The sequence below is a fragment of the Crocuta crocuta genome, unplaced genomic scaffold, assembly GCF_008692635.1.
Source record: "Crocuta crocuta isolate KB4526 unplaced genomic scaffold, BGI_CrCroc_1.0 scaffold1161, whole genome shotgun sequence".
Taxonomy (NCBI): Eukaryota; Metazoa; Chordata; class Mammalia; order Carnivora; family Hyaenidae; genus Crocuta; species Crocuta crocuta.
This window is the reverse complement of record NW_027531894.1, coordinates 243858-269563: the sequence shown is the minus strand read 5'-3', so window position 1 is coordinate 269563 and position 25706 is coordinate 243858. Positions and strand designations below refer to the sequence as shown.

Below are 25706 nucleotides of genomic sequence, written 5' to 3'. Positions count from 1 at the left end.
GGCCTCAACAACCCGCGCGGCCGCGACCCCGCCGTGTGCCGCCTGGAGAACCGCGACTACGTGGTCTACTCCTCCGTGTGCTCGTTCTTCCTGCCCTGCCCGCTCATGCTGCTGCTCTACTGGGCCACGTTCCGGGGCCTGCGGCGCTGGGAGGCAGCTCGCCAGGCCAAGCTGCACTGCCGGGCGCCACGTCGGCCCAGCGGCCCCGGCCCCCCGCCCCCCGAGGTCGGCGAGATCCCCGAGGCCGTCAGGCCCCAGGACGCCGTCGCGCCCCCGGACGCCGTCCCAGCCGAGCCCCCGCTGCAGGCGCCCAGGAGGAGGCGCGCCAAGATCACCGGCAGGGAGCGCAAGGCCATGAGGGTCCTGCCGGTGGTGGTCGGTGGGTACCTGCCCTGTGGTCGTGGGCAGAGTGGAAGGAGGCGGTGCCCCAGGTGGGAGGCGGTGCCCAGGGCGGACTGGGACCCTGGTTCACCGCGCCCTCCGGCCCGTCCCCAGGGGCCTTCCTGGTGTGCTGGACTCCCTTCTTTGTGGTGCACATCACCCGGGCACTGTGTCCTACCTGCGCGGTGCCCCCGAGGCTGGTCAGCGCGGTCACCTGGCTGGGCTACGTCAACAGCGCCCTCAACCCTGTCATCTACACCATCTTCAACGCGGAGTTCCGCACCGTCTTCCGCAAGGCCCTGCGCCTCTGCTGCTGAGAACGCCTGCCGAGCTCCCACAGCGTCCTCTGCGAGGACCTGATCGGAGGAGGACCCGGCCATGCCTCCGGGGGCAGGACCCCAGCAAGGGAGGGGGCGGTTTTGTATGACTAAGATTAAACAAATTCCTTCCTAAACACCTGCTGGGGGCTGGGGAGGGTGGTGATGGGGGTGACAGGGTGTGGGAGAGGGAGCCCAGACCCTCACAGAGCCAGCCAGGTCAGTCAGCCCCTCCTTTCTGAGGAACCCCAGAGAACAGACCCCGCCAAGCTGGCTCTTGACTCAGGGTCAGGTGGGAGGGATGCCAGCTCGGCCCCTAGGGTGGGCAGGGAGGCTCCAGAAAGGCCCATTCACAGTTGGCCAAAGAGAAGCTTCCAGAACCAGAGCAGCCCTTACTTGGGCTCTGCTAGTGGGACTTCCCAGGGGCTCACCCATGGTGGCTCACACCCTCCTCCCAAAGGTTCCCTCCCTGACACACCATGGCACCAGCTGCCCCCCCACCCCCAGCGGGACAGTGTGGACAGCAGTCCTGAAGGGGAGATGTCCTGGGCCTGAGCCCAGCGGTTACTGAGAGCTTCCCCGGCAGGAGGGCAGCTGCAGGGCCCATCAGCAGCCGGGCCCCTGCTTCCCCAAGGACCAGCCAAGCGTCCGCGGTCCGTGCAGACTCAGCAGAGCCGGCCTTGCTGGCCACCCCGGCGGCGGCCGCCAGGCCAGAGCACCGCTCCCTACCAGCTCCCAACTTTGAGGATGTCCAGAGTCACAAGGAGATGGGCCCGGGGGCCGGGTGGGTGGCCCACCGAGGCAGCCTCCCTCAATCCTCTGCCTTGAGGCTGCCCACGAGGTAGCCAGGCCCCGGGCAGGGGACCCAGGAGGAGGCACTTGGCCGGAGGCAGGGCAGAGCCCCCCAGCTGCCCCCCCCCCGTGCTCCCCTGCTCACAGCAAGGCCCCTGTTCCTAGGAGGGAGGCAGCAGCTCTGAGTCCCTCCAACCAGGGGCAGCTCAACCTGGACTTCATCTCGACTCTCCCAGTCCTGGGGCTGCTGTTCCCGTGTCGGGGATGCTAGGGACGCTGGGGATGCCGTCTGTGTTCGTGGCATGAGGTTTTCTTGCGAACCAGAGAAATGATGGGCTGTGAGGCCGGGAGACCCCTCAGCACGTTACAATCTTCTGTGGACAGAGGGGCACCACCCCTTCCCTCCTGCTCAGTCTCAGTGGGAATGGGGAGAGGGGCACCTGGTGGTCCCTGGCTCAGGTGCTGCTGGAGTTTCTGGTACCTTCGTGTCCATGAAGCGTGAGGACGGCCGCAGCAGACACCCCGAGGCTCCCCGCAGGGAGGGGCCCCCGATGGCATGGCTGGGCTCCTGCCCTGGCTGACTGTCCCAGGCACAGACACCTGCTCCACACTGGCCTGGGCTCCCTCCTGGGGTCCCAGACTCCGAGGCAGAGACGGGGGAGGGGCCGCCGGGGCCCTCGGGCTGAAGGCAGGGTCAGAGCCAGGGCCCCGCGGGCCCCTCCTGCTGCCTTCCCCTGTGCCTGAGGAGTGGGCCATCAGAGGACAGGGCCAGCTGGGGACCCCCACCCGGGCTCCTCCTCACCACCTGTGTGCAGGCTGCCTGACCTACAGAGCTGCGCCTGCCCTCGGCGACGGAGCTGGGCATGGGCTGGGAGCCACTGGGGACCCGCCCCACCCCCACCGGCCCTGTGGGCAGAGTCCGCAGCTCCCAACAGGGAAGGACGAGGTGGGCACGGGGGGCGGGGGGACAAGTGGAGCCCACAGACGGCCTGGCTGACTGGGAGGCCCCCGGAGGCGCCTGCCACGCAGCTCCCTCAGCCGCACCCACTGACACCAAGGGTTGCCCCAGCCTGCCGCGCCCTGAACGGCCCGGCCTGTGCCAGCCACTAGCTGACAGAGGCCGGCCCCTTGCCTGTCCCTTGAGGCTGGAGATGTCCTCAGAAGCCCTGACATGGAACTCTGAGGACCAGCAACAGAGCCTGAGCCCTCAAGGGCAATTTCCAGAAGCCATCCCCCCCAAGAGGGCTAAGTAAAGAACACTCCACAGGCCTAGAAATGATACACTTGAAAACGTGCAGTCCCAAGGCGTGAGCCGCCCCCACAGCAGGGCACACGGCAGTCTTTCCAGGGCGGATGGACTGGCTTTCTTAGCGTCTGCAGGTTTGAGGGGCTGCTTCCCAATCCCTTCTGCTAAGGCTGACATGTCCCCGGGCCTCCTTTCCTGCCATGTCGACGCTTAGCAAACCCAGAGAGGCAGGGCCACAGCCAGGAGCTGAGATGCGCCCCCTCCCCACCACGTTCTGCCTGCAGCAGTGTGCGCCTCTGACGAATGTGCCCAGTGGGGGGCAGTCTGGGGTGCCTCTTGGGGCCAGGGTCAAATCCCACCACGCTCACCACGTCCTCGGCCTGGGGCACATGTCCAGATTCCTCGGCCTTCATCTCCCTGAGTGGTGCCAGCAAAGGCCGGAAGATGAAATTCAGTGACCCAAGTACATGCTAAACTCAGTAAAAGAAAATCCAAATACACCAGCTTGGTCCGTAGAGGTCATGAGGGCAGACGCAGGGGCGGCTTTCGGGAGCAGGGCCTTGATGGGTGCCTCGAGAGCAGCCAGGCTGGGGTCTGTTGCGAGGCCAGGGCCAGGCCCACCCCATCCCAGGGGAGCCTCTGGGAGCCAGACTCGGCTCAGGAGACACAGAAGTACCTCCGGGACCCCCCTGCTCACACCCCTTTCCTATCAGAACTTTAGCTGCCTCCTCAGCTCATTCTGGAGCCACCGTCCCCAAAGCCAAGTCTCCAGGGTGCTACAGCCTTGGGAGAGCTTTCTGGAAGTAGGAGCTCAGGAAGAATCAGGGCTGGGGGAACTCTCCCCAACCCACAGGGGTGTAAACATGCAGAGTTCCCAGAAACAGCATTCAGAGATGAGCAAGAGAATCCAGGGAAGTGTGCAAACATTGTAGCGCCCAGGCGCTGTGGTGGCAGCACACTCAGGGCACGTCTCCAGCTGGGGTGGGCCTTCACCATCTCTCCCCAGCACAGTGGAGCCCCCAAGCCTCTGAAGTGCAGAGAAAACGACGGCGGCAGGCCAAGGGCTCCAGAGCTACGAGGGCACTTCTGGAAACCTACAGAATCTTCCAGAACATGGGCAACTAACCGTTCTTCGGCACCACTCTTGGTCAGCAGGGGACAGCAGGTCTCATTTCCAGAGCCGGCCAAGGGCTCTGGGCGCCGACCCCTCCCTGGCCCCCTGTGCCCTCTGCCACTCAGTGCAGGCAGGGAGAAGCAGGGCGGTCAGGGCTCTCGGGGGACAACCTCGTGCTAGAGAGAAGGCAGGCCGTGGCGGCCATGAGGCAAGTCTGGGGCCCTATCACCTGAGACTGGACTGGAGGCTCCCAGTAGGCAGCCAGCGGCCACCCACTTGCTGGTCCACACCCTTGGGAGCTGTGACCTCCAAGCCGCACGTCAGGATACACGAAGCTGGGGCCCAGCCGCCTCTGGGGCGTCTGGGAAGTTGGAGCTGGAGTCTCCCGTCCCAGTGGGGCAGACACATCCGCTTTATTGACAGACACATGTTCTGTACACGCGTGTTACAGCACATGACACACCCAAGGGGAAGACCAGGGGATAAAAAAGAGCACCGTGAGAAGGCGCCAAGGGCCCGGGGCCGGCGTCCAGCTGCTGCCCGACCTCCCTTGGGGCTTCCGGGAGGCAGGAGCTCGTTTCCAAGGGCACAAGTCACATAAAGTGTGTTAACAACTTGACCAGCAAGTGTTTTTACCTTCTCAACATCCTCCAAAGTCCCCGACCTGCGGCAGCCCCGCGGCACCGTGGAGAGGGGACCCGGGGACCCTCACACGGTGACTTTCTCCATCACGCTGTCAGTGACGTGGACTTGGTCCGCCTGGACGGTGACAGCCGCCGACTGGCCACACACGTGCTGGTGGTCCTTCCAGTCCTGAAAGGAAGGGCAAGCCCCACGTGACCTCAGCGTGGCCTGGGGAGCAGAGCCCGGGGCAGGGGCGTCCCTTTCAAAGCCCACCCCCACGTGGGAGGGGCCACTCAGATGGCAAACGACCAGGGTGAGCCCCACATACATGGACACCCTGAGGCGCGCCTGCGCTCTGATCCCTGTGCTGCCTTTCTGAGAGACAAAGAAAAGACACAGTCGTCCACGCAAGGGAATATTCGAACCGGTGCCGTGGCCCACAGGGTTACTTACAAACGAAAAGACAAAGCTGGGGCCAGCCTCGTGTCTGCAGAAGGGTCTGATGGCTGTGGCCCACGAGAAGGTCGGGGACAGGGCGGGTGCGCTGCGGAAGACAGCAGCTCCTCGTGAGGGGGAGCCCCCAAGTCCCTGGCCAGGCGGGTGCTGCTACCAGCCTCCGGGCAGGTGGAGACAGGGCCGAGCCCGGGCGAGGCTGGAGCCCGTCCTGCAGGCAGTGAGGAGCCACCGCCCAGCCCGGCCCGGGCTCCGCACGAGGCCCGCGCCCAGGACGAACAAGGGCTGTTAGTCAAAACGGACGTAGCCCTCGACAGGAGGGGAGGGGAGGGCCTGGCCAAGAAGTGACGTGATACAGGCGACTGTGAACACACGCTCGCAGAAGCAAGTGCTCGCGGGTGCTTTCGGGGTGGCAGGGGCCCAGCCGGCGCCTCTGCGCTGGCCTGCGTTTCCTCTTTTCTACAAGCGCCCCTACTGTCACAATAAAATAGTAAAATCTGAAATAACTATCCAAAGAATGAAAGCCTACCTGGAAACGACCTACGAACCAGCCCTGAGAATGCAGGTGGCCTCACCCCACACGGGACTGCGAGCTCAGAAGGCGTCACAGTGGCAAACACAACAGCGAGAATCATATGCATCTTAGGGACGAGAGGGCAGCGCGAGTTCTGACATGACACCCACAGTGTGATCCCCATGAAAACTTTTTTGATAAACTGACTTCACCAACATTAAAGGCTTTCACCCTGCAAACACCACTCAGAAAGCAACAGACAAGTCACAGATGGAGAGAGGAACTACCTGCAAATCTCGTATCTGAAGAAGGGCCTGTGTCCAGGGTGTGCTCAGAACCCTCTACTCCATAAGAGAAACCACCCAATTCAAACGTGAGCAGAAGATCTGAACATTTTCCCAAGAGAGACAGAGGACTGCCCACTACGTGACTGAGAAGATGCCTGTATGACTGGTCATTACAGGAATGGCAGTCAGTACCTGACGGTCACCTACGGCCCGCTGGACCATGCCACGTGCTGGCGGGGGAGGGGCAGCACCTGCAGCCACTTGGGAAAGTGGTTTGGAGCTTTCTCAGCAAAGCCACACACAAACTGACTGCATGACCCATACGCCCACGTTGAGGTCCCAGCCCAGACAGGTGAGGAGACGTCTGCCCAGGAAGGGGCGAAAACGCGGGAGAGGATGTCCAGAGGGAGCAGGAGAAAAGGGGTGAAGCCCGGGCTCATGCCCTGGAGTGGATGAGCCCCAAAGACGTGCCCTCGAAAGAAGCCAGGTGCCCGAGGCCACACATCACAGCACTTGCTGCGCCACACACCCAGGAGAGGCAAACACAGGAAAGGAAGTACACTGTGGTTCTCGGTGGCTGGGGGGGGCCCACGGGGTCCTTTGGGGGTGACGGATGGTACCACAGCTGAACTGTGATGCTGGTGCTACAAGCACTAAAAATCACCAGATTAAACCCTGAATATGGGCAAATGTCGCAGAGGCCGTGCATACACAGCACACACGACGCAGAGAGGAGGCCAGGTCTGTGGGTTAAGACCCACAACAGTCACGGCCTCCTTCGCCCCACAGCACTGACCTCCCGCCCACGCCTTCCCAGGAGCAGAGGGAGGAGGAGGCCGTTCCCGACGGGACTGCCGGTCCCCGTGAGGCCCCCGGGCCTGTCTCCATACACCCTGCCCGGTGTCCACTTTGGGTCCAACATAGGAATTACCGTTTTTGAAATTCATTTTATATCAATTTACAGAAATAAAACCAAAGCCTGTCTTTCTCAACACGACATGTCGAAGGAGGACAAAGCTAACACTGGAAATTTAACCCGCCGGCCTCACAAAGTGACCCCCCAGGCTGCAGTCTGCATTCAGACAGAATCTGATCTGAAATGATTCCATCAAGAAGCAAACCCACGCGGCCTCCATGTGGCGGCTCCGAGTCAAGGCAGACGTGGGAAGCAAGGCCTAAGGCCGGCCAGATCGCAGTGCCAGCCGGGAGCCCGCCACCCTCCCTGGCCACCCTGTGCCCAGCTCCTCCTGCACAGCCCCGGGCACGGGCTACTGTTGCCCTGAAGCTCGAACAACCCCAGATGCCCCCTCCTCGGTGCAAACGCCTGCTGACAGCCACAGGGAAATGCAGACTCCGACCCCCAGATCCCTAGCACCTACGGGCAGAGGGGCCAACACGCCAGGGGCTGCCAGCACACCTGGGAGGCAGGTCATGCCCCACGGACACACCTACAAGGCCAGCAAGCCCTTGGGTGCAAAATGGTCTCGCACACCCTCCCGGGGCCCCTTCCTCACCTGCCATGCGCTCAGGGCCCAGCGGGAAGCCCTCTGGCACCTGCAGATCCGGTGGAATATGATGTGCACATGGGCCCTGACCGTCACCCCCACCCGCCTCCGCCTGCCATCTGCTACTCCTGCTCCAGAAATGCGGGGGACAGAGGCTCCAGAAAGCCACCAAGTGGTGAATCCCATGGTGGGGACAGTGGTGTCCGCAGGCGCACATCTACCTCCTAAAGGCAGCATGAGGCCAGGCTAAGGGCTCCATTCAGCCACTATTTATCCATGAAACACACTGCCCTTCTCTACTCTGCTGAGTTTCAAAACAGCACCAAGAGGAGAGAGTGACAGCCCAGGGCTGCTGGGCCACGTGGCGCCTTGCTGGGTGTCAGCGGAGGAAGTTAGGGACACCTGAACTGGCTAGTACCGGGACTCCAGAAAACAGCTGCGGACAGAAGGGAGACAGACAGACTGACAGACACACACACACACACACACACACACACACACTCTGGCTTCTGTGGCCATCAAGTGCCGGACGGGCAGGCCTCGGGCCACTGCACTGGCACTCTCAGGGCCTGGCTTCTTTGGGGCTCTGGTGGAGCCTGCAGACGCTTGCAAGAGGCTCAGGCGGGGAGACAGGGCGCAGGGGGCAGNCTCCGGGGAAGGAGCCGGGGCTCCTGGAGAAACAGCCGGTCCCGGGCCTGGGGCAGGAGGTGCCAGGAAGGACGTGCCCCCCAGCAAGTGCACGGGGGGGGAGTCTGCCAGAGGGACACGGGAGCCAGAGGAGAGCTCCCAACGGGCAGAGGCGCCCACGTGTGAGCAACATAAGGCTCCGGGCCTAGGGCACAACCCAGAGAATAAAACACATAGAAACAAGCCCATCCCAAGTCAGAAACATAGATAAAGGACAAATCCCCAATGCAGAATTCCAAAAATATACCCAGATTCCTGCACCCCCATCTGGGAGGAGGCAGCCCCACCCCCACCCTGGGGTAGACAAGCTCGGTGACTCGGTGTGCAAAGCCACTTTTACAGAGGACAAACCTCTGAGCCTGTACCCTGGGTGTTGGGCCCCTAGGGTTATATCCGGTCATGGGGGTGGGGCCCCCGTCAGGGGACTGGTGTCCCGTGAAGAAAGACACCAGAGAGCACTCTCGGCCCATGTGAGGTCTGCAGTCAGGAAGAGGCCACACAGGGACCCGACCCTGGGACCCTGCCCCACCCTGATTCCAGCCCCTGGCTAGCTGGTGACCCCACCCCACTGCCCGCGGGCATTCCTCTTCCGCTGGTGCACCCGGGTGCCATGCTACACGCACCTCTTCACAAATGAGCGCGGGAGAGCAGTGGGGTGGCCGACACAGGCCGGGGAGGGGCCCCCACAGCCACCCCCAGCCAGACACTGCACACCGTGGCCTGGACAGGGAAGGGCATCTGCTCTTCGACCCCGTTTGATCTCTGCTGAGCCAATAACACACAAATGCAAACAGCTCATGATGGAAACTGGAAAAATACCCTGAACAGTCTCAGCTGGCCTAGATCTGATTTTCTGTTTAAATTCCAAACAAAACGTCTAAGCGGGCCGTAGAAGGCCTTCCTCCCTCTGCTGCAGACACCTGGCTTCTCGCTCTTGGAGCTCACGAGGCCAGCGGACCCACCTCTTCCTGATTCCCACAGCCTTCCTGGTTCGCGCCCTGTCCGGGCCCCCAGCACTGGGGGGGCCCTTGGAGGCGCTACAGCGTCCGGCCCCCCAGAGCCGAATGTGTCCCCACACTGCAATCAAACAGGAGGACCACATGCAAATGACAGAACTCTGACGCCACAGAAACTTCTCCCGTGTTCCGCAGGCAGGGGCTCTGGGGGAGGAAATGGGTTTTCACACTGGCTGATGTCAAACACTCGCGCCACACCAGGTGCCGAGACAGAAGCCCCCCCCCCCCCCCCATCAATGGGGCTCTTCCCCCCAGGGGCTGCTGTACCCCGCCAAGCCGCTTCCCGTGACTGGGAGTGCTCTGGGCCTTCCGCCCTTCTGAACCTCTCCTGACCCCATGAGGTCCCCAGAGAGCGGGCCCTCCATAGTGTCACGAAAGCGTGAAGACCCCTCACTTCACAAGAGCCCAGGGTCCAGTGGTGTGGCCATCACAGGAAACCCCCCGTATGGAGCCTCAGTCTGCAAGTGCACGTGATGTCACCAGGCTACCGAGGGAGCAGGGCCCGTGTCCCGAGTGCAAAGCTGAGCCTCCTGCCCAGCCGGCCCTTCTATCTGACGGGAACCCTGTGTTCACAGGGAAGGAGGCCCAGGAGCCCTGGCCAGACTCGGGGGAGCCGCACGGAGCACAGGCGGAGCACGATAGCGTCCCCAGTCTCTGAAGCACAGAGCCGCCATCTGCCAACCACCAGGGCTGGGGCGCCGACCAGGTCCCTGGCTGGAAACCCACAATTCGGCGACCATCTAAATAAGAACACAAACGTCTGTTTCCAGCTTCTGCGTACACACTCAACTAGAAAGACACAGACGCCCCCTCGATCCTGCGGGACGGCTGCGCAGAGACAGGCCTCCTCCCCACCGGGACGCTGCTGACAGGCAGACGGACCAGCCCCACAGCTGGCAGTTTCCCTGTGCACGGACAACAGGACACGGCGGGGGGTGGGTACCCCAGAGCCTTCCGTCACGCTTCAGATTCCCTCCCCAGACTCCTCCTAGTTCTCAGGGACACACACCAGGAACATGTCTTAACAAGTAACCCAGTGAATAACCTTAAGTTTTACAATGATGTTGATTTTTCAAAATTTTTTATGTTTTTATTATTTCTGAGAGAGACAGAGCATGAGCATGAGCAGAGGAGGGACACAGAGAGAGGGAGATACAGAATCTGAAACAGGCTCCAGGCTCTGAGCTGTCAGCACAGAGCCCAACGCGGGGCTCAAACCCATGAACCGTGAGGTCATGACCTGAGCTGAAGTTGGATGCTTAACCGACTGAGCCACCCAGGCGCCCCTACAATGACATGGATTTTTTTAAATGTGATTTTTCTAAGAAAACAAATCACCAGTTTGAAAATGGACAAAAAGGCACCTATATGGCTCGGTCAAGTGACTGTCCAGCTCTCAATCCTGGTCAGGTCATGATCCTAGGGTTGTGGGATCGAGCCCCGTGTCTCAGTGTGGAGCCCTGTTTAAGATTCTCTATCTCCCTCTCTCTGCCCCTCCTCCACCTGTGTGTGCGTGCGCATACGCTCTCTCAAAAAAATAAAATAAAAATAAAAATAAAAAGTAAAAACAAATAAAAATGGGCAAAGGGTCTGAAGAGACACTGCCCCAAAACGGCCCGGGACACAGAGCTCAGCGCCATCGGTCAGGGAGGAAAAGCAAATCTGAGCCACAGCCAGACCCCATGTCGCACCGACCAGCAGGCCAGAGTCTCACGACTACCCGCAATGCCAAGCAGTCAATGTACACATGCTAGTTACCTGGAAGGGAGCAGACAGAGAGACAGCGCGTTACAAACACTTCTACGAACAGTGACTGAAGACCTTCCAAACTGAATCAAAACCAGCGTTCAGACGGACCACCGCTCACCCTGCCCTGTCACTTTCTCCCNCCCAGGCCCCCTCGGGGGGGGGGTCAGACCTGCCCCCAGCCAGCACACACCACCGCACACCTGCCCGGGTCACCTGGGGGGGCCAGCCCCCCCCACAGCCAGCACACACCACCGCACACCTGCCTGGGTCACCTGGGGTCAGCCCCCCCTCCCNCACTCCTCCCAGTCCCATCTCCCCGTGGACTTCCCCGTGTGGCCGTGGCTGGTGTGGGATGCGGGGTGCGGGGTGGCATGCGCGCCTCCTGTTTCCCGGAGCTGTAAGCGCTCCCTTCTTCCTGGATTCGGGCGCCCCGACCACTGCACACCCCGGGCCTGCGTCATCAGCAAACCCACCGAGCGTAAGAGGCATCACGGCCACACTGCTGAGCAGCAGAGGCGGGGACCGAGCCGTCCTGGTGGCCGCCTGAAGGCGACGTCCCTCCCAACGTGCTTCCCAAAGGACAGGTGACCCACAGGCGTCTCCACAGACACAACGAGCGGAAAATCCGGTGCCAGAAGCACGACCGCCAGCACCGGGCAAATACACCCGCACGTACCGCACTCGGGGGGTGACGTCACCCCGCACCAGCACGCCCCGCACTCAGGAGGGGGGTGACGTCACCCGCGCACCAGCACGCCCCACACTCGGGGGGTGACGTCGCCCCGCACCAGCACGCCCCGCACTCGGGAAGGGGGGGTGACGTCGCCCCGCACCAGCACGCCCCGCACTCAGGGGGTGACGTCAGTCTCAGGGAAGGACTGAAGCTACAGAGCCTGTCAGGGAAACAGGACGCGGTCAGAAACCGGTGATGCCAAGAAATCAACATTCTCAAACATTCGAGAACCCAGTAAGCATTCTCTTTGGGTAAAGAGATATTTTTTCCTGCTTTTCTCTTTTCTATGAAATTCATCATTGATTATATATTAGATGAGAATTCTAGTTCTTAAAAAAAGTATTTTTAATTTATCTCCTTCTTCAGGAGAAGCAACATTTTTCTTCCTTGGAAAAATACTAATTGCATGTTAAATCATTTAGAAAATTAAGAACGTGGAAAGCTCTTCTTTCCTCCAATCTGTAAGAAGTAGGAATAAACTAACAGAAATTTTCATATTATAGGTTTGATGCGAAAAAAATTAATCTGACTTTTGTTTACAAAGCAAAGTCCACTTTTACAGGAAGGGAGAAAACTCGCACTGGGAATGCATCGCTGGTGTGCCTCCCACACTCACGCTCCGCAGGAACTCTCAGAGCGCACCTCGCCCACCACGCACACACCTCAGCTGGTGCTGCTCTGACCCTGGTGACCCAGGTGACCTGTGCCCACCATCACCTGTGAGACTGGCCCTAAGCAACCTGTAGGCCCCATACAAAAAGCCGCGGAGGCTGCAGTGACAAGGTGCTGAGAGAAGGAAACCGTTCCATCACCACACTCTGGAAAGCGGATGTCCAGGATGCTACTTCGGAAGAACCGGCTGGAAGCTGGAAGTGAAATGCCACTGAGGCGGCCTCTGCAAGGCCTGGAGATGCAGGCAGAGGAGCTCAGACATGGAAGCTTCCGGCTGGTAATGGGGGACACATGCGTCTGCCCAACACTCCAAGGGATGCATCTCCAAACTCAACAGAACACGAGACGCATTTTCACCACCATGTGACAATCTGAAACTATAAATAATGCCTGTGACAGGTGAGTGTCCCAAAACTATGGCTGATGCTAGAGTACTTAGTCCCTTTTGAAATAAACCAATTTTATCTGCAAAAGCACAGAGCATCTGGATGGCTCAGGTGGTGAAGCGTCCGACTTCAGCTCAGGTCATGATCTCACGGTTCGTGAGTTTGAGCCCCGCATCGGGCTCTGTGCTGACAGTTCGGAGCCTGGAGCTGCTTCGGAGTCTGTGTCTCCCTCTCTCTCTGCCCCTTCCCGGCTCACATTCTCACATGCTCTTTCTCTCTCTCTCAAAAATAAACTTAAAAAAAATTAGAACAAAAGCACAAATACCTTCCCAGCAACAGCATTCAGTCATCTATGAGAAAAGCTTAACTTGTAAATGAGTCTCCAGCCTTGCTCTTCCAGCAAGGTGGGGAATGGCCACTGAGCCAGCATAAATCCCGCCCGCTTGCCCCCCGAGTCTGTGGAAGGCGGGGGCAGGTGGCCCCAGACCCCGGCTTCTGCCTGTGCTGGCGTTACCTCCTTGCGCTCTGCATCCGCCTGGACTCTGGCCTGTGCCGCGGCAGCTTCTCGGTAGGAGCTGGCCTGCTTGGCTTGTTCGAATAGCGTCTTCAGTTGCTGGGCCGTGCTGAGCAGGGAGTTGACCATCTCTTCTAGGTACAGCCAGTTCCGCTGCTCCGACATCTCCAGCCCGCCAACCACCGACGGGGAGACGGCTTTGGTGGGGGTGGAGGGTGGGACGGCCAAGGCCGGCAGGGAGGTCAACACTAGAACGTTTGGAGAACAAAATAAAACAAGAAATTAATGTATCTCCTGTCCCTTCAAAGCGGTCTCCGTTAAAACTTCTCATCAAATGTTGGAAAGTAGGCAGGCCTGGGTGGCTCGGTTGGTTGAATATCCACCTGGCTCTTGGTTTCGGCTCAGACCATGATCTCAGGGTTCATGAGATCAAGCCCCACGTCAGGCTCTGCGCTAAGAGAGCAGAACCTTCTTGGGACTCTCTTTTTCCCTCCCTCTCTGCCCCTCCCTGCTTGCACTCTCAGAAGGAAGGGAGAGAGGAAGGAATCCTTAAAAACAGACAAACAAACAAAAAAACTCTGGAAAGTGTGGGAGCAAATAACCAACAGGCACGAACAGCACGCGACCTCCATGTAAAATGCCCCGGAAGATGAGGAGACATTCTTACACCCACAGAGCCACACTTAAAGCCCCCAGTGCTGTCACCAGAAAGCACGTGCCTAAGCCCCACCATGGACGCACAGGGCTGGAAGCCAGGCGCTCACGGCTGACCAAGACTGCGACGGAACGTGGCCCTCGCAGGGGACGAGGACAGCCCGAGGCAGGGGCTCCCACCGAAGCACGTCAATAGTGCCCTGGTCCCGTCGAGTCCTCCCCAACGTCCGTGGCCACACACAGCCTCCTGATTAAGGGTCATGATCTCAGGTGTCACGGGTGGAGGACAGCGTCACAAAGGCCGAAAAGAAGAAACCAGGAGGAGCCCTGTGACGTGGACGGGAGCTGGGGCTCCACGCGCGTGCGCATGCACGTGCCCACGGGCAGGGACACCCAAGCGCAGCGAGCACACCCGGGGCCGTGCGGTAATGGTGTCACACGCAGCCTTCCAGGACAGATGCCCCGATGTGCCCGTTCGGGAGGTGAGGGGGAGGCACAACCTCGGGGAGCGAGCCCACAAGAACGGAAGGAAGGTGGCACGTGTGTAAAGCTACACGTTTCTGTCACTGCGCCATTGAGAACGGCAAAAACGTGAAACACACCAACGCCCGCCAGCTGGGACGCAGGCAACTCCCTCTAACACGTGCACTAACACAGACGTGTCCGGATGTGTGGTCCGATGAACAACCGAAGCTCAACTGCATGTGTGGCGCGAGGCCATGCAGGCATCAGACGGGGAGCAACGCACCCACTGGCCGTTCCGTGTCCCACCGGATACCGAGCCCCACGCCGGCTCGGGAGGGGCCGGGGCCACGCCACAGGGAGCCCACCCAAACTCACGGCCTCCTTCTGCAAGGGCCTGGAGGCGTCGAGGGCCCCTGAGCGGACCACCCAAGGGCGTTCACAAACGCAGGCGCCTGGGCCGCCCCTCACCCGCCCCGATCCAGCGCAGCAACACAAAGAACCTAACAAGCCGGCTTCACTCACAAAGTCCTTCCCGGGAGCGGCCGGAGGGCACGAGCCGGCAGGCACACCCACCTAGTTTGGGGTGAGATGTCGGCAGCGCTGCTTCTGGGAAGGGTGCGATCTGGCAGCTGTCCTGGTACCCTGGGTAGTGCGGCTCTGGGTGGCCGACTCTGCACGGTGGCTGCACGCCTGCCTCTTGCACTGTTGGGGACGAGAGGGACAAGACAGCCTTGGGACTCAGCTAGGCCTGGCTGGGGCCACACACATTTTAAATCTCAACGTGTCTCCAGCTGCATCGTCCAAGGAGGTGGCTTCTGAGCCCCAGAGACGCGGTGAATTGTTTGAATTGCTAGGATCCGGGATCTAGTGGGCGAAGTACAGGGTAAACATTAATCTCCGCTCTTTGTTTCCACTTTCTGGACATGGCCCCGGGAGTTTCTGCCTTCGCAGCAGGAGTCGGTGAACTGTGGGCATTTCCTGTCACAACTGACAGACCCGCACACCCGCAGGCCGGCCTGCCACCCTTCCGCTCCTGAAGCCCCTGCTCCAGGCTGCCACCAAGCCCCAGGTCAGTAGGGGTGACTCATGTAGCCCGCGGGGCAGGTGCTGAGGACAACTCACCTGTGGCTCCTGCAAAGACGTCGCCCTGGGCCGGGCTCTCTGAGATGACGGCAGTGGCCTCCACGGTGGACGCCCGGTCAAAGGTCAGTGCTCCCGAGGTAGTGATCTGTCCTGAGGGGGTCACGGTGACTGGAAAAGCAGAAGTGCTTCTTACCACTGGCTTGTCCGCGGCGCAGGCCACAGCCCGGACACAGCGCGTGCCCCAGGCAGGGACCCAGCACCTCTGACGGGAGCCAGGGACAAGGTGCGGGCAGCCCGCTCACATCTGAACTGGCAACAGAGGTGTGAATGGCCTCATCAGAAACCAAACATAAAGCTGGAAATAAGTGTAAAACTACTCTGTGGCTGGAATTAGGAAAGATGTCCACAGAGGCTGGGACGCCCTGGGAGGCTCAACTGGGGAAGCATCTGACTTCAGCTCAGGGCATGATCTCATGGTTCATGAGTCTGACCCCATGTCAGGCTCTGTGCCGACAGCCCGGAGCCCGGAGCCTGTTTGAGATTCTGCGTCTCCCTCTGTCTCTGCCCCTCCCTCACTTGCACTCTGTCTCTCTCAGAAATAAATGTTAAAAAAAAATTTTTAATAAAAAGTTCAGAGGTTGAAGATGAAAGCAGCTGTGACCCCTCGGCCGCAGAGAGCACAGAGAGAGAAAGCCGGGGGGGAGGGGGGACGGTCTCTGTAGATGCAGGTCTCTGTCCCTGCCTCCCCCGCCCTGCGGCTCACACACAGCCAGGGTTTCCCTCCGTCCGCCTGCTCCCAGCTCAGAGACAACCATGCGAGTCGTCCACATGTGGGGGCTGAGCGCTGCTCAGGCCAAAACTCAAGAACCTTCCTAAGGAAGGAGTTCCCACGGACGCCTTCTCCCAGGAGGCGCAGCTCCTGGCTCATTTCACTAGGAAACATGTGCTGGGGACACGCCAGGGAGTCTACAGAGATGAGACTCTGTTCCACCCAGAACAAGGGAGGCCCAGGGGTCAAGGGGCCGCGGCTCTGTCTCACTCAAACTCACAGGCGGTGGCGGCGGTGGCGGGGAGCAGCGTGATGTTCTTGGGGGACTCCTTCTTCACAGGGGTCGCGGGCAGCTCATTCTCCTTCTTGCGCCTCTTATAGGGGACGAAGAGCCTGACCGGGCCGCTCTGCAGGGAGAGGTGCAGTGAGACGGGGCTGGCGCTGCCCCTGTGCCCACCGCCGCCCACACGGGGCACAGCGGGCTGTGGGGGGGAAGCTGCAGAGGCCTGACCTCTCTGTGGGCCTCAAGGTCCCCAGGCACAGAAAAGATTCTTTTTAAAAGAATACACAAATAACAGCATTTAAAAACAAGAAAACGCATCGTCAACACATGAGATTCTCAGGGATTGCTAGAAGACAGAAAACAAACAAGAGCCCAGTGAAGGAGGAGGGCCCCTGCCCGCCAGGACAGAACTTTCTAGCAGGACTGAAGAGGCTTTGGGAACGGATGGAAAAGAGCAGCAAGGGCAGAAGCCAGCACCGCGCCTGACCGTGGCTGTCCCGCCTCAGGCCTGTGGGGAGGCCTGCAGCCCTCGTCCGGGCTGTGTCCCCTGCGGCCGCCTGAGCACAGAGCCACCTGCCATCCATTCTTCTTCAGACGGGCGCCCTCCGCTCTGTGAGCATAAAGGGGGTCCTTGCAAGCCCTGGGTCGTACCCGTTGCCCGTTTTCTTCTGAGTGGCTCTCGCATCCCATCTCTTTGTGGATCTTACAACATTTTGTTGAAAACTTGACATTTTAATGATGTGCGGCAGCAACACAGAGACGGACTCCTCTCTCGGGCTTCCCGCGCTGAGGGTCGGGTCGGCAGCCTGGCCACTCCGGGGCAGCGGGAGCATATCGCAGCCAGCAGGGCCACACTGCCTCCCAGAACTGTGCAGGCTCGGAGGCCCGGGCACAGACGCCCCCGTCCTGTCCAGCTGCACTAGGGCTCCTCTGTGGGAGGTTTGAGGCAAATCTTTGACTTTTCTTAGCTGCTGCCTTCCCTGCTCCCCCAGGTTAGTGGCGCTTTCACTGGCGACCAGCCTCCTCTCCAGGCTCCAGAGCTGGCGGAGGATGCTGGTGGCGCCGTCTTCCGGCCCTGCCACTTCCGGGGGGCCTCTGCCCTCCGAGAGGAGGCTGGTGAAGGAAGGAGCCCCTAGTCTCTCAGCCACACCTGCCCCAAAGTTAGTTTCTGCAACTCGGAGCTGGGGCTGGAGGCGCTAACCAGGGGAGCCCCGCGCCCTCATCCACGCCCACCTGGACTAGGGTCCCTTCACTGCAGCGGGAGGGATGAGGAGCAGGCAGGTCCCGGCCGGAGCGCCAACTCCCCAGACGGGAGCACACGGCCCCGTCTCTGGACAGCAGGCGCCTGGGGCTCTTCACACGAGCATCCCTGCCGCAGAACCCGGAGCTTCAGAAGTTACCGGTCGCTCCTGCGCGGCCTCGGTCTACGGCCCCTCCTTGGTCTCATGTCTGAGCCGCCCCAGGCCGCGAAGTTCTCCCCTGTGTCTTCTTCCTAAAATGTGAGCTTTGTGTTTTGGATAAATTGGGATCCGTGATCCATTTTGAATTCATCTGCACGGGAGACGCAAGGTGGAGGCCAAGGAGAATTTCTGCGCTGGGTGTGCAGCCGCCCCCGCAGCCGCGCAGCCTCACCCTCGAGGCCGAGCGCACGTGCGGCCCCGCGGGGCCCCTGCCCCGCCACCACCGCCGCACACCTCTGTGCCAGCGGCAGCGGGAAAGGTCCTCCCGGGCTGGGACCCCTCCGACCCCCGTCTGCTCCTCAAACTGGCCCTGGCTGTCGTACTGCTGTGCCTTTCCAATCGACTGTACGACCAGCTTGTCTAAGGCTCGCCGGGACTCCAAGGCACCACGTGGGGCCTGCGGACCGCAGGGGGCAGCGCCCCAGCCGCTCCTGCGCCCCCGGCCCCGGCCTGCGCGGCTGCCCTGGCTCAAGGCTCCTCCTGTTTCTGCCTGAGGCCCCAGGCCTAGGTTCCCCGCGTGCGTCCTGTACGCGCCCCGCTCACACCTGCCTCCGCGCTCCGCAGCGACTGCAAGTCCTCGCGGCTTTTCCAAGCTCCCTAAAGGGACAGGTTTGCTCCCACCCTCTTCTTCCCCTGACAAGGTCTCAGAGACTCTCCAAGAGAACTTTAAAGTTATTTCGTTTTCACACAAATATCCCGTTGTTTACTCCACTAGAATATTTAACCCATACGTGAAACGGACAATTTTAGGATATTTCACATTTCTACCCAAGACCACGATATGTCTCTCCAATTGTATCTCCCTTCATATCTTCTAATAATTAACCAGATAGGTAATCAAAATAAAACCAGGAAATCTCATTAAACAGCTTTCTAGGTAATTTGAAAACGTTTTAAAATAGAACCTAACAGGAGGGCAGCCTGGAACAAAACTAAGGTATTCACGCGTCATAAATCACTACCACGTACTTGGAAGCTGTCCGGCAATAATGTTAAAACTGACAAAATAGTCGTTCTTTCTGAAACTGTTAGTTCAGGATACAGAAATATTTTAAAAGAGATGAAAAGCTCCTTATAAATAATTTCAATGTAGTGTTTTTATGATACAACATTACAAAACGAAGAACATGAAGCGGCACACACATTCTCCCTACGACCATGACGAAAGGTGTGCATTCGGGTTTGGGGGGAAGACAGTGAGAGCACGGGAGCAAGCGCCCGTTCACACTCCCCGAGGCGCCGCGGGCACCACCTGCAGCATCACAGCGACGTCAGAGACGTCAAATTCGAGTGAAAAACTGGTAACAGCCCCTGGATCAGCTGCAAGGGTGCCAGAGGCGTGTGCAGGGCAGGGGCAGGAGAGCACGGAGCAGGGCGGGGGCAGGAGAGCACAGAGCAGGGCAGGGGCAGGAGAGCACGGAGCGGGCAGGGCAGGGGCAGGAGAGCACGGAGCAGGGCAGGGCAGGGGCAGGAGAGCACGGAGCGGGCAGGGCAGGGGCAGGAGAGCACGGAGCGGGCAGGGCGGGGGCAGGAGAGCACGGAGCGGGGCAGGGGCAGGAGAGCACGGAGCGGGCAGGGCAGGGGCAGGAGAGCACGGAGCAGGGCAGGGCAGGGGCAGGAGAGCACGGAGCGGGCAGGGCAGGGGCAGGAGAGCACGGAGCGGGCAGGGCAGGGGCAGGAGAGCACAGAGCAGGGCAGGGCAGGGGCAGGAGAGCACGGAGCGGGCAGGGCGGGGGCAGGAGAGCACGGAGCGGGGCCCAAGCAGGGCACGGGGGCATCGCAGCGGCCCCGCCTGCTCACACGCACCCCCCCACCCCGGCAGGGTGACCCCAGCCGCTCACCAGGGTCATGTCGTCACAGCAGGCGGCACAGGTGCACGAGGCAGCATGAGGGTTTAAGATCCCGTCCTGAAATTCAGAGAGGACACGGCGCGTGAGACAGCCGTGCGTCGATGCCAGGAGAGGGCAACCAGCTCTGCGCGTGTCTGCCCCTCGTAAAGACAAAACCCTGTCATTTCCAGAAAGTCTCTTCCTCACACTTCCCTGTTGCACAGGCCATCATGGGCGGCAGGGTCCCCCGCGTCCCTTCCGGGAGGTGAAGACTCTACGGGCATTATTTCTTGACCAAGACGTAAAGCGCTACCTGCGAACAGCAGCGAGAAGCCCTCCCCTCTTACGACGGGGAAACTGGGGGGGCGGGAGGTCACCCTCAGAAAGGTCACGCGCCTCAGCGGGACGCTATGGTGTTGCCTCGGGCGCTGCCGGCAACCACCGTAGGCCCTGAGTGAGACACCAGGACACTAGGCCAGGTCACCTGCCTGTGAGGCCACAGGCCACTCTGTGTGAGCGCACTCTGCCACCCCCGCCCTGCGGCAGCCATGGGGACCCCGCGCGGGCACCTGAATGAGGCACTGCAGTGGCCGGCCCGCATAGCGGATGCTTCTCTTCCAGTCTTTGCTGCTGGCTCTTCCCGCCATGGCTTCAAATTCGGTCGGGCTGTACCAGTTCTCCCCCTGCTTGATGCATCGGCCCCGGCCGCCTGAGGTGACATGGAGGGCCGGCAAGTGACCGCACTGCGCGCCCCCAGCAGCCCCNCCTCCCCCCTGGCCGACCCCCAGCAGGCAAACCCCCACCTCGAATCCACACTCGCAGGCCCACCGCGCCTCCCCACCCCAGCGTCCGCGGCCACCGCAAGCTCACCTTGTTCTCACGCTGACCTCCCACCACCCGCCCCACCCCCAGGAACTTCCCCTGTGGGCCCCCAAGCTGACCCAGGGGCCCCTCTCTCCACGGGTCACCGTGTCTTCTCACTGCGCCCCCCCACCACACCCCAAACCTGTCCACAGCCACAGCTCTAGTGCCCGGGGCCGTGAGCCACGTCTGCCCCCTGCCTGGTCAACACGTGTGCGCCACGGGGCCGCGAGGCGGAGGGCCGCGTGCAGGGACAGGGGGCGTGGCCCGGGCCGCCTCACCTGAGCCGAGCCTGCTCTTGAACAGCGTGCCACTGATGTTGCGGCAGCGCACGGGCAGCTCGCTGTCGTACACCGAGGGGTCCCAGTTGTACTTGGTTCCACCTCTCTCTTGGCCCGGAGCTGCCGGAGTCGGGGGGCACTGAGGGCCTGGGGCAAAGGAAGCATTGTGAGGGTAAGAGACGCCGGACGCACCCAAGATAACCAGGCAAGAACAACTGCGCCAACCAGATTCTAGCAGCGGGTCCCCCCGCTGCCCACGGACCACCCCGACTCAGCAGCACCAGGGAGCTCTTTCTCAGCTCGGGAAATCCCGCTTCCTCTACTTAAACAGGAATATCTCATCCGAGTTTACCACGCGTTCACCCCAGCACAAACCCCACACGCGTGCAGGGGTGCCGGCACCTGGAGTGAGGGGTGCCGCTGGCCCCTTCAGCCCTGCGGTCTCCACGATGCTCCCGTCCGTGTGCACGACGATCAGCGTGGCCTTCTCAGTGTTCAGGCTGTCCCCGATCTGCAGGGCCGTCCTGCCAGACTGGAAGGAAGAACATTCCATGAGCGGCCCCAGACAAGAGCTGTAGGGCCTGTCCCGGGGCACGGGCCTTGCTGACTGTTGCCAACAAGGGTGCCAAGCATGCCTCCAGGGACTCTTTCAAGATGTTGCTGAAAGACCAAAACTCAGGGCGCCTGGCGGTTCAGACGGTTAGGCGGCCGACTTCGGCTCAGGTCATGATCTCCCAGCTCGTGGGTTCAAGCCCCACATCGGGCTCTGTGCTGACAGCTTAGGCCCTGGAGCCTGCTTTGATGTGCCCCCTCTCTGCCCCTCCCCCTCTCACTCTGTCTCTCAAAAATAAACATTAAAAAAATTTTAAAAGGGGCACCTCAGTGGCTCAGTCAGTAAAGCGTCCGATTTCGGCTCAGGTCGTGATCTCACAATCCATGGGTTCGAGCCCTGCGTCGGGCTCTGTGCTGACAGCTCAGAGCCTGGAGCTGCTTCAGATTCTGTGATTCTCTCTCTCTCTGCCCCTCCCCCACTCACTCTCTGTCTCTGTCTCTCAAAATAAAATAGAAGACGTTAAAAAAGTTTTTTTATCAGTTTTTGTCGACTGATGGATGTGGGGGGGAGGAGGGATGGGCATGGAGGAGGGCACTTGTGGGGATGAACACTGGGTGTTATGTGGAAACTAATTTGACAATAAACTATTTGTAAAAAAAAAAAGGTTTTTTTAATTAAAAGATAAATAAAAAATAAAAGATGACATAAACACAGAGCCAAAAACAAGAAAACACACTGCCATGTCTGAGTGGCCCTGAACAAATGCTCAAGTCACTTACTGAAGCTAAAAAAACAAATGTGTCCCACAAATATGTCCTGGAAACAGGAAGAGCCCTCCCGTCTACCTGAGCAGCTCCTGGAAGTTCACAAGTCTCGAGGAAGGCTTCTGAGGGACCACGGTCACAGGCACAGCTCTACTAGTGGCTACCAGACACCAGGGCCTCCCCAACCACGGCACACACATGCCTGTCCCCGGTGGCCGGGTGCTACGGTGATAGCACCTACTTCCTCTGGGCCAGCCGGCCCCTGCCCTCCAAGCAGCCCTGCTCGCCCGGGTGAGCCAGATGCCCCTCTCCTGTCCCTGATGGAGCAGAGGCCCACCCCGCTGTCCCTAGGCGCACACCTCGCGGGTCTCTGGCAAACTCATGGCTTTGCCCAGATAGCCCTGGGGTGGGACAACGCTCCGAGCAGCCTGTTCAAACCCAGCATTCTGGTACGTTCTGACACTTGCATGGCGAGAGTGGGAGCAGCAAAGGCAAAGGGAGAAGGCGTTTCCCTACATCTGAAAATCCAATCAGGGGAGCTGAGTACAAGCTCCTCGTGAAGCTGAGGGACCCCCACCCCATGAGCACGCGCCCCTGCACACGCACCCAGGGCCTGCACTCATTGCCTGGAGGGGCAGGGCCTCAGTAAGGGTGTCACACTGCTCGTGTCCAAATCACTGAAAACAGGCAACACTCTTCTGAAAATAGGGAATGTTTTGTGTTCACTTGTGAATCACAAAGTATTTTCCTTACTATTTTTTTTTAACATTTGTTCATTTTTGAGAGAGAAAGAGTCCAAGCAGCGGAGGAGCAGAGAGAGAGGGAGTCACAGAATCCGAAGCAGCTCCAGGCTCTGAGCAGTCAGCACAGAGCCCGACGCGGGGCTCGAACCCACGAATTGGGAGATCATGACCTGAGCTGAAGTTGGACACTTAACCGACGGAGCCCCCCACGCACCGCAAAGTATTTTCCTTATTAAGGCCAACAGAACACACAGATATTTGAGACCCCTCTCCTCCCCAGCTTCCAGCAGGAACGCAGTGGTCTCCGGGCCTCCTGTCCTCAGAACTCGCCACACATTGCGCACCCAGGAGGCACAGTCCAGCCTGTGCCCTGGCTCCCTTACCCTCTGGCTCCAGCCCCTTCTAGAAAAGAGAACAAACCCGAATCTGCTCCGGGGAGGGAGGCGTGAAAGTATCAGCTGGCACCTGAGAAGGAAAGCAAGCCCCGCAGGTCTGTGCCCGGCGGTTACCACTGAGGACGAGGCCGCCAACCTTGCTTCAGGTGCAGCGCCCCAGGGGTGTGATGAAGGCGGAAGTGAAGGGAACCGTAACTGATAGTTCTAGCAAAGCTCCAGGAGGGCCCCTTCGTGCGGTCGTCCGACAAGAGTGGACACCAGAGCACACCCTTCCCGGCGCCCACACATCCTGGCGCAGGGCCTCGGGGGGACCGGGGTCCCGGAGGACACGCTCTGGAGTCCGGGGAAAAGTGCTCACAGACCAGCTTACCAGAACGTGTCCCGAGAGCGAGGCGGCATTCGCCACCGACGTGGTGAAGACGTTGTCTGCGGAGGCGCCCACGTTGGCCACGGTCACAGTGGTCACCTCTGCAACACAGGAGCTGGACTCAGCGCACAGCCAGGGCCAGGGGCTCCCACCAGGGCCCAGAGCAGCAACTCCCAAACGGGCGTCTGCACTTGCCACCAAGGACCCCCAACATTCTTACACCAAGTGCTCACGCAACATTTCTGGACCAGTCTAAGCAATCTGGGCCTTAGGAAAAGAAAAGAAAGAGGCCGCTCTCCAGCCCCTTAGAGCCTTATTCACAGAGAAAGCCCGCCCCCGCCCCCCTCCCAAGGAGCCGGCAGCGGGCTCTGCCACACCGCCCCTGGGTAACACCATACACCAAGGTCCCGTGAGTCCTGTGATCATGCTGTGACCAGGCTCGGGCAGTGTCACCTGCAGAGTCCCCTCCCTTCCTGGCACCCTCTCAAAGGTCAGCACAGGGCAGGGTGTAGGTCTCTCCTGCCTCCTCCTTGACCCCCTCTTCCATTCACTGCCCACCGGAGAAGCTTTCCTTCCTGCCCCTTGGCTGGGCAGGTGGACCCCTCCGTCACACAGCATTCCAGAAGGGCCCGCACCTAGGGCAATCTCTGACCTGGGAAGTGCTCACAAAATACTGGCGCAAAGAGCTCTGTGTATTCCACTAACCCAGCACCCACCAGACTGCACTGAAAATAGCTGTTCCCGGCTGCTACTGCACCAGACCACAACCTATATCCCCGTCTGAACATACGCTCAGGCCAAGCAGCTATTGGCCCAGAGGAGAGGGGCTCGGAGAGGAAATACATCCTGCAGAGTCTCCTGCCCCGGGAAGTTATCTGACCTCAGCAACTTCGAACAGGAAAGTTTTAATGCTTTCACGTATGCAAAAACACAACTACAACGTTTTGCAGAAAAAAACAAGTAATGCCAATACATTTTTTCGGATGCCACGATGAACTACATCATATTTCTTTTCTGCATCCAAAAAAGATGCAAAACGCACAAAAACCTGAAGAAAACAAGCATGGTCCAAAGTCCCAACATCAAACCAGAATTTAGTGATGAGAACTGGATGCGCTAGTAGCCTCAAAGCCTTCTTCCCTCTTCTGTGAGGACCCCAATCAGACCACGCANCCCCCCCCCCCCGCCCCCCTGCGGCTGAGGGCTGGATAAACACCGGGGCAGAGGCTGCTGGCCCCTCAGGGGAAAGTGCCTGACAACACGTGCGGCAGGCATTGGAGGACCCCCTTCCAGGCCCTGCACTCGCTGGGGAGCTCCCAGCTGGGAGGGGGTCCAACACCCGGGGAGTCTCTACTTTCCTTGGGATGGTGGTCTGAGCAGGCACTACTTCTAAAGGACGCTTTGGGGCACAGTCTGAGGCTCCATGGGTCATGACACTTGAGAACGAGAATGTTCTGTGTGGCAAGAAACAAAGCCATGGGCCAGCTTCCCCTCCCAACCCCCAGGGGGGCTTGCCAGTAACAGTAGGGGAAAGGGAAGACCCATAAAGAAAATGGGATGTGGGGAGAAAGGGACAGACCAGGAGGGGGGTCTAAGAAGTCAAAGCATAATACTGACCTCTGCTCCCAAAGCCCGGAGGGCCTCCCAAGCTGGGTGAGCACTGCCTTGCACCCCAGCTCTCAGGTCACCTCTGAACTGGACCGTAGGATTCCAAGTGACCAAACACACCCAACCTCAGGCTGCTCCAGGGCAGGATCCATGTCTGATCCCCACTCCCCTCCCTAGCCCTCCGTGTCACCAGCACCAGAGACAGATAGAGAAGACAAGCAGGGCAAGAGGCAGGTGCTGAGAAGGTTCTGGAAGAAGGGCAGAGTGCTCAACAGGAAGGGATGGGGCTTGCACGAGGTAAGAAGGTTCGGGGAAGTGTGCACTCTGGGCAGGGTCAGGCTGGTCACATGGGGCAGGCGTGCAGGAATGGCAGGGCACACGAGGTAGGTGTGAGGCATGTGAGAGGCACGTGCTCGGGGAGGCGGGGCAGGCTGGTCCCCGAGGCCGTGCAGGGCAGGTGCGCGCGGGGCTGGTGTGGGCTGCTTGTGTGTGGTGTGCGCGGGGTGGGTGCACACAGGTGCACGGGTTTACGTCCGGGGCCGGCGCGCGCAGGTCGGGTGTTAACAGGTGCGTGGGCGGCGCGTGAGCGCAGGTGCGCACG

The 25706-nt window shown here is 60.2% G+C and overlaps 2 protein-coding genes across 2 annotated transcripts in view; one reads left to right on the top strand and one right to left on the bottom strand.

The window, feature by feature from the left end:
- DRD4 (dopamine receptor D4) overlaps positions 1 to 823 on the top strand; it is a 15297-nt gene extending 14474 nt beyond the window's left edge. The window contains 2 exon segments of the mRNA XM_077773402.1: positions 1 to 379; positions 496 to 823. The exon segment at positions 1 to 379 is cut by the window's left edge and continues 547 nt beyond it. Of these exon segments, the coding sequence (XP_077629528.1) occupies positions 1 to 379; positions 496 to 698 (582 nt within the window). The 3' untranslated portion in view covers positions 699 to 823.
- Positions 824 to 4238: 3415 nt separating this feature from the next.
- On the bottom strand, positions 4239 to 25257 carry DEAF1 (DEAF1 transcription factor). Its single transcript, XM_077773401.1, has 14 exons — positions 25226 to 25257; positions 23501 to 23612; positions 21078 to 21207; positions 20681 to 20822; positions 20103 to 20247; positions 19546 to 19611; positions 16242 to 16368; positions 15232 to 15360; positions 14683 to 14811; positions 12991 to 13238; positions 7243 to 7282; positions 6321 to 6403; positions 4928 to 5062; positions 4239 to 4663 (listed from the first exon to the last, which is right to left on the bottom strand). Exons 1-14 carry the CDS (start codon positions 25255 to 25257, stop codon positions 4559 to 4561), a joined length of 1623 nt encoding a protein of 540 aa, XP_077629527.1. The 3' UTR covers positions 4239 to 4558.
- Between the last annotated feature and the right edge of the window lie 449 nt (positions 25258 to 25706).